The 9,132-nt window shown below is 34.0% G+C and overlaps 1 protein-coding gene across 1 annotated transcript; it reads right to left on the reverse strand.

Moving 5' to 3' along the window:
- Nucleotides 1-4,488: 4,488 nt before the first annotated feature.
- LOC128206283 (toll-like receptor 10) lies at nt 4,489-7,480 on the reverse strand. The gene has a single exon (XM_052908651.1). It carries the CDS (start codon nt 7,291-7,293, stop codon nt 5,089-5,091), a length of 2,205 nt encoding a protein of 734 aa, XP_052764611.1. The 5' UTR covers nt 7,294-7,480; the 3' UTR covers nt 4,489-5,088.
- Between the last annotated feature and the right edge of the window lie 1,652 nt (nt 7,481-9,132).

Consider the following 9,132-nt stretch of genomic DNA (forward strand, 5'->3'; position numbering starts at 1 on the left):
AATCGGGATGTTTTCTATGTTTTATTCTATCTTCTAATGATGGAACTTAATCAGAGTTGTTTTCTAGTTCCGAGTATATCTAATATTGATGTTTTTTAAACAGGATGTATTTCTTTCTAATATTTTATTGTAACTGAAATATTCTACCAGTAAATATGCATGCAACTATATCCGATTCTAGTTGTTGAATCCTACGGGTGTCAGCACGTGTAATGCAATCAACAATATGCAATAATATCATTAAAAAAAATCCCTGATAGAACATTAATGAGATGCCCTGTTGTTGTAGAAAAATTGCCGGAGTTTCTAAGTTTTTTGCCTGTCTATGCCAGTCAAAAACCTATTTTGGTTCTACAAATGAATAAACACCGAAATATTTTTAGAAATATTTACTGAACATCCAAAACAAACTTTGAAAAACTTTGACACAATGTAATTATTAAGCGCTCATGTACCAGATATCTTAATATACTTATATTAAATGTTTTCGTGTACATATGACGATATGTTGGTATTATCATGACTCAATGCTCAAATATTCTTGATCTGAGAGTGACAATATCTGATCAATTTACAATAACCCCATTCAATGAATTGTTGATTGTTTTATTCCTTGTCTCTTTAAAACTCAATCTCAGTTTTTCTTTGAAAGATCATAATAACTGTAGCAAAAATGCGAGTATGCAGTTGACAGAATATTGGGAAATGTACACATATTTTGAGGCTACATGAGATAATGGTGTACTCAAGATGCATTTTATAATATTGTGGTTACTGTGTAAGAGACCGTATTTTCCTGTCCGTTTTATACGTGCATGTTTATTAACTTAAAAAAGGACATACTTATCCAAATATGCCTAAGTTTGCTATCATATATGGTAAAGTATGCAATTACTGTGTTTATTGAATAACTGACTATAAATAATAACTGAATTCTTGCATATCCTTGATCAATTTTGTACTTTGCCAGGAAAAACATATTGTAATAAAGCTGGCAGGCCAGTATTGATACCGTACGACCATAACCAAAACATAATTGCAGACATCTTGCATTTGCAAAAAGTCACTTTGCTCAACGTCGAAACAAACATCCAATTTCCTGTTGACAGTTTTCTAGCAATTGTTGCTGCGATGTGCAGCAGAGCATACTTATATATTCTCATAAAACAATGTATGTGGAAATACAATAGTTTCGAAGGGACTATGTGTAACTTGCAGTTTGGTATGCGATAAACAAATCATAAAATGTGGTTGTTGTGGAAAAACACCCACATGTACAGTGATGAAACCTATCCGATTGTACTAAATAAGCAAAATGTTTGAACTGAACCCTATCAGAGATGTAAATGTTTGGTATAGTATATTGGTTAATGTATTAGAAGTTTCAGTTTTAAAAGTAGGATTTATATAAGGTGTGGCGTTTGGCGTTTACCCTGTGCCATTAAACGGGGTTTATGTTTAAACCTTTGGCTACTGAGCTTGTTTCTGTAGTTTTTACATAAACATTGCAATACACATTGAGCATTCCCACCCTTAAAGAAGGAGTGTTCCAATAGGTGAATTTTTCAACAATGTTTTTGAGGCGTACTGTCAGGTGGGGGATTTCGAGAGCGATGTTTTTGAGGCCTACTTGCAGGCCGGGGGATTTCCCCAACAATGTTCTTAAGGCGTAACCTTAGGTATAGCTGTCAAAAAAACTGAATGTCGGAGTGTATCATTTTCATTTGAACTATTAAAGTATTGTTTATAAAAATAAACAGGAATGAAACAGAAATAAAACCAATGTGTTTATTTATATGTTTTTAGAATTGACAAGAACGTTTCTTTTGAACACGGGGTAAATTATTTTTGATCCTTGTGATACTATTTTATAACACTTGATACAAATGAAAAATTTCAATGCTTGATCCTTATTTAACCTTAAAAGTCTCATTATGGTTTAGTGATGTAAACTTATTTACTTGTTTGCATATTAAATTTTAATTTAATGGGATGCGAACCCACGCCGGTCAAGTCAAGAAAACAGACCTTAGAGAAACAAAACCTGCACCAATAGACCATACGAGCGATCATTTGATATTTTGACATGTTTACCATACATTGATAACATCACGTTATTATGGCAACCAACCAAATACGCAAAAATAAAGCTGTTTACGCTAAATGAAATAATTCTTGTCTTTGAGCAAATATCAACATTTGCTAAAGTGTTCCTGCTTTAGGTATAATGATTTGCCACACTTTATTTCGCCATACACAATCAAAGTGCATTCTTCAAAAAATGAGCGAGTACCAATCTGCGATTTTTCACTAAACAACATTGATTTTTTTTTAATTCGAAAATATTTAACATTTATTTAAGACACAGCAGCTTAACTTTCAGTAATTATCTAGTTATTTTTTCCGGTTTTTACTCAGGGTACAGTTTGCAAATCTCTACGCTCGGCCCCCTTATCTACTTCATAGATAGTTTTTGCATATTGTGAGTCATTGACAAAGTTTGAAATTTCTTTGGTATTTCCCATACATTTGTTTTTATAAAAGCATTTTGTGGACCTCGGAAATTAATCAAACATTATATGAGACTCTGTAATAGTTATGTAATCACCTTCATTTTTGTTCTTTAACTATTTAATCGTACGCTGTACTGAGGCTTTACCTCAATTGACTATGGCTATTATCATACTGGCAAGCAGTGTAGATCCAAGTCAGCAATACAACAGAAACAAGCTCAGTAGCAAACAGTTTAAACATAAGGAATATAGCATCTTTACATGACTAAGCTTTCAGTCCTTTGATTATATGAAAATTTTGCTAATTCATGTTATCTTAAAAACCTGTTTTGGTTGTCTCGGAATGTTTTGGCATTTTCTTTAAATGTTTTACATGGGTAATCATTAGGAAGACAATATTAGCTAATATAAGTCGTTTTTTTTTGTTTAATGTTTTATTTATTTGTTCCCAGTTTTAGTACAATGATGCTTTTTATTATAAAACTCTATGAACAAACAGTTTTAAACCTATTATTTATTCCAGTAACATTCGAGAAACTCGAGAATAGTAGCAATTCTCTAAAGTAGTATATGCGGTGTCTGGACGATCCCTGAAGAACAGGCATGATATGGAGAAATATTTCACTTCGAATCCACCGTCGCAACGATGTTTTAGTAAGGGACTATAACGTCAAACGGTTTTCTAACGGATTTCTTCCGTCAGCGTCAGTTTACTGTCTGGTCTTTGTCTGATCTCTGTTGAATCGCATTCGGGAAAATAGGGACGCGCAGGAAAGATCGGTCGTTTTTGTATCATGCAAAAGATAAATATTGGATCAGAAACGGGATAATCGAGATAAATTGGCCATTAACGGCTGAATCCTGAGCAATATCTGATTGTTATCGTAATTAAATAATTGTTTTTTCCAACCACGAATCACAGAATCTGTGACAGATTTTAATCGGGAACGGTCCTATCAAAAACGGCAGTACAATCGTGAATGTGTAGCTAACACGTAAAAGATAAAACAGCTAGCATATCAATTTAAGGGCTCTTACATTTGTTTAAATTTGTAATGGAAAAATAATCTGCAACAATGGTCATATTTCTTGTTGTTTTTTTTTGCACTAAAATACACAGAAATAAGAGGTTTGTAGAAAATCAAATCAATACATTCTACTATGATACTATGATTGTTATGTTTGGAATAGTAAACCATATAATAATCTAGGTAGAAGGGCTTTAAACAAGTTCTTTTTTCTTTTTGTACAGAAATTTGATTAACACTTTTGTATACATTGTTTCTTATATTAACAATTTACCTTTTTCCTAAGCAAATATTTGTTTTTGGTTTTATTATGTTTGATTGAATCCATCAAGTATATGCGCAAATGGTAATGGGTCATAGTTTTACTTTAATTTTTATTATATACCCATAATAAACCCACACGCAATACATATCGCAAAATACTATAGTCCGTATTCAACTCCAGTACAATACGGCTATATTCCACTCTTGTGACGTCACGTCATAACAAGTATCGTTGCGCGATGTTAAAATGACTTAATAGAACAAAATAGTACGTCGTTAAAATGACATTTATTATGAAAACATGTGGTTTTAAAGTGATCTAACCAGTAATGTATATAATACACATGAAATCCGAATCTGCAAAAATTCACTCGAGTCGAATACAACCTCCCGGATCAAAACGTAGTACTAATAAACCCTATTATATTATTACGACTTTTGTCTTCATTAACTATAGACAATATTATTTCATTTTCGATTTCGAAAGAAAAAACGATCATTTGAGCGCATCCTTTAGACCAAATCCAAAGTTTCATAACAAAAGCGGCATATAAAGGCATATGACAATAATAAGTAATATTAACATGCACAAAACAGTGTCCTTGAATAAGAGTATTTAACATATACCAGCAATAAACGAACACATTAATGATTTTGAAGTATGTTTAATGCTGAAACTGCACTTAAAACAAAGCGTTATCTAACACAATATAAATTTTGTGATCGAACAAGTACAAAACAAAACAAAACATGTATTAGAACAGTAATAGATACGTTTCCAGGGAAAAAAACACGGGGGGAAAGCTAATTATATACAAAATAATTAGAGTTGAGCCAATCATTTCGGTTGGTGGTTGGTAAATTAATTACTATCTTATTTTAGGCCCTATAGTGACCATCATAAGACGGATTCGACGTACTTTTAATAAGAGAGAAACAATGGGAAAATGTGATTCAAAAACAGACATGACTACTAGAATTTCGTAACGTTACAAGGCGGTATAAAGTAATACTAGTCTATTAAACAACATAGCAAACTATTTATAAGAGTTAATCGAAATTCTGCGTCAAACTACAAAATCTAAAATGACATATTGCATGGGTATTTTGCTTAGAAAATCGTTCTGTCGTAATAGTATCGCTCTAGAACTTGGACAATCTGGTTCCGGACAATAACAAGATAAACAGAATAACTGTGAGTGAGACTTCTTTGCTTTCGTAAGTTAAAACACAGCTGAAGTAAAAAATTTGGATACATAAATATGTCAACAACTGGTGATGGTTTAGTAGTTATTTCGTGTAGCAAGATCAACAACTGACTGGCAAAGTATGGACCAATCGGGTTCAATGTGACCTCCATCATCGTCAGCAATCCATGACGCATGCGCAAACCGTTTAAACAACTTCGTAAGAACTTTACCCATCACGTTTGATTCCACATGTTCAAGAAGAAGAATAATCATAGGATTGTTTTGATCGTAGGACTTCTGAACCTCCCTTTTGCACCACTGTTTAGTGCAAAATGAATTAGACACCGCAATTATTGTAACGGCCGAGTCCTCTATACACCTTATTATTTCTTCCCCTATCTGAAACCCTGGTCTGAAACTGAGATCGCCAGAGCACACCAACTCACCCCCATATTGCGTCAATTCCCGAAGACCTGCTCTAACACCAGGTCTGATATTGCTTTCAACCAGGTCGGCATCCTCCGAACAATATGACAGAAAAACAAGATACTTTTTTCGAAATTGACCCATTTGAATATTGTCAAATAAATTTTGTCTTGCCAACTGTCTCCGCCTTTTTTGTCTCACGAGAAGAAACGAGGTCACAAACACAATCCCCAAAACAACAAGTAATGGAACAACTATAACAACAATGGCTTTAATCTTTTGTACTTTGCAATAGTTCAAAACAGATGCATAATCCTCCGCTTCGAGAAAGGCTTTTTTCTTCCCATTTAGGCGACATACATACTTATTTATAGAACCATGAATTAATGTTCCCGATAGTTTTCTGATCAATTCTACTGTTTCCTTGTCTTTTCCTTCACAAGAGCACACAAATGGGTTACCGGATATATCGAGATGACGCAAGGATCCGTTTGCTTCAGACATAAGCTCAAGCGCACGCATTGAAACTATGCTCAATGACTCTATCCTGTTGTTGCTTAAATTGAGTGATCGCAAACTCTTAAGATGATCCACATTAAAGTTCACATCCACCAATCTGTTGTCTGACAAGTCCAATTTCACCAGTTTGCTTTTATTTTGTAGTGTAAGCAATGGCAACTTGTCAATGTTGTTTCCAGCTAAGCCAAGGAAACGAAGTTCATTGTTGTTCAACAAAAAGATTTCAAAGTCATGGGCATGTAACGTCTGCATTTTTCCAAGGTTGTTATAAGATAGATTTAAATATTTTAAGTTTACTGATGGTGAAAAGTATCCTGGTGATATATATTCAATCTGGTTCCCGGATACATCAATCCAGCTTAAACTTTCTATCATAATATTATTTATATCAGGAATAGAAATGTTAATGAACTCTAAGCGACTGTTAGCAAAAGACACCTTCCGAAGCCGCAATGGACAGTATTTCAAATGAAGTTCCGATGTCTCCCTGATAGGAGCAGACACTACCATGGAACCCATGTATATCTCTTCGATATTGAAAAAGAAGCTGATAGCCTGGCAAAAGAAGTCTACGTCTTTAAGAAGGAAGTCAAACAAATGTGGAAGTAATGAATGGCTAATGTCCAAGATTTTTAAACTTTCACACGAAGTAAGAAATAAACCATTGTAAAAGTTTTGGAAATGATTATACCTTAAAATAAATTCTTCTAACGACTGGCACAGACCTGCTTTTAAAATCGAGGCTATGTCAAATTTACCAATTTTCACATTAGATATATCAACATACTTGATATTTCTCTCCCCACTTCCGCTCAAGTTACTGAAGAATTCCATTCCAAGATCTATAGTTTCTGCGTAAGATGTTTGTATGTATGACAGTGTTATCTTTTCAAGATGGACCAAGTCTGAGTTTCTTAAACTTGGCAATAGGTCATTAAGGAACAGGCGCTTTTGTCCAGAGAAATCTAACTCTTTCAGAGAATCTAGTCCTTGGAATACGTCGTTCTCCATGTGAATCAAATTCTTACTATGGAAACATAGTTTTGTGAGATTTCCTAATCCCATAAACACACGGTTCAATAGTTGTGTTTGACTTGCGCATGTTATGTCCAGTGAATGTATGTGTGTCCATAGCGTATTCTGCATGAATACCTCCATAAACAGCCGACTCGGGTCAAGATCGGTCAGTTGGACTTCCGTCACTCCAGTATGTAAGGGAACTTCCGAGATAGGAATATCTCCACACAAAACCACATTGTCTCGACATTGACATTGTGGTGGACAATGCTTGCTCAATAATGTAGAAGTTATAAATCCAAATAATATCCACACAGTTAAATTTAGCACAACCATGTTCACCTAAAGTGTCTGATCGTTTTTGAGTGATATCATATAAACTTTTACGCTTAACTAATGAGTTTCAAATTATATAGACACAATAAATATTAGCAACATATAACATCCTTTACAATTTTGCGGATAATTTTCGACCCGACTCATACCATCTGATTTAATTTTAAAATTACACTTAAAATTCAGCTTACATGTTTATCATTTATACGAGTATGCCTTTTTTATATATAAATACGCTTATAAATGGAACAACTTGAGAAAAAGACTTCCACTTTTAATTTTCAATATTGTCATTAAATTCATTTCCTGACATGGTGACGTTTTTTAGTGTTTTTATAAGTACCTCTCATAAGTTTTAAAAATGTCTTAATAGCTTTAAGTGGATTTTATCAGGACTGTTTTTAAATAATACATCTGTTTATGCTTCCGTTTTTATTTCTTTAGCTTATTGTTTATAAAGCGTCTTATTGCAAAGTTCAAGTACTGCACATATTATTTGACAACAACTCTTTATACAAACCTTTTTATGTTTGGGCTGAAGCTTCTGTTTCACCCTACAATAAGAACATTAAAGTAGAACTGGACTGATATTTGACATTTAATTATTACATAACGACATAAAAGATTGATAATTTTCAAGTTTGATACGATATGTTATTCAGTTCAAATCATTTTCATAAGCTGGCAGTTTTGTTACAAACTACCCCCTGTTTCGCATTTTCCACAAAACTCGACTGACTTGCCTCCCTTGGCTTTGCTATACGTGCGTAGTTGCTTCCCTTGGTGCTGCTTCTCGGTTTTGATAGAGAATGAAGATGAAACGGGAGCCAGTCAACTTCCGCGTCCGCGAAAATTCATTAAAGAAAACATGGACTTTCCGAGGTTTCCAGTCCACTATTCTAACATGGTTTTATCACCAAAATAACCAGTAAAACATATATATTCTGCTTAATCTTCCGAAGAAGACGCTTTTAATTTGAAATTTAACAGAAGGAAATGACACGAATCAATATGTTCAACCAAGTCAAACATTGAAAGTTTGGAACAGTTTCAAACTGACGATCCTGTGTTCCTGAACCGGCTGAAGTCTGAATTTGTGAATAATTTAGTGTACCAGTATCAGTCTAATATGCAGGGGCGGTTTTAGAATTTCAATCGGGGCTAGGTTTATTACCCCTAAGTACCCCAAATAGGCAACAGCTTTGCCTCTGTCCAATCCACTCCTTTGACCAGATGTGATGTTGAAAGACCAAGAAAACAATTGCCAGCCATCAAAAATTTAGTCACTTAAATTCTCATGAAAAACTTGGCATAACAGAAGTGACACGCAAAACGATGGCAATGCCAAGCTGATTTAGTGGCAGTCATTTGACTGACAAAAGGAATCTCGTGCTATGTTACAACAAAAGTAGCTTCAAAAACCTAGGTATTTATCGATGGAGTACTATCAAAGTTTGTATTTAAAGAAAGGCTGTCTCTAACCGTATGCTTGACTAAAGAGTAGCATCCCTTTTATGTAAATTAGCCATGGAATAGATGATTTGCTAAGCAAAAGTTCTCAAATGTCAACCAAATTTTACATGAAGGTTAGCTAGATAAAACCTGCACAAAATGTTAAATCATTTAGCAGAAACTTCAAATGTATGCATCTATTTATAACATTAATTTTGCAAAACTATCTATTGTGAAATATGCAAAGAAGTGCATGCAATTATATGTTGTTCATTCTAAAGGTGAGGGAACTTCATCATGGTTCACGCTGGTTTTGACCAAAGACATGTATTCTCTACATAGGAAATTGGTGAAATTGCTACAAACATCTGAACATGACTAGAATGC

This window comes from Mya arenaria, chromosome 10, assembly GCF_026914265.1.
Source record: "Mya arenaria isolate MELC-2E11 chromosome 10, ASM2691426v1".
NCBI lineage: Eukaryota > Metazoa > Mollusca > Bivalvia > Myida > Myidae > Mya > Mya arenaria.

Bases quoted from the DNA above. Each gene is read 5' to 3' on its own strand.
- LOC128206283 (XM_052908651.1), bottom strand. From the start codon at position 7,293: ATGGTTGTGCTAAATTTAACTGTGTGGATATTATTTGGATTTATAACT.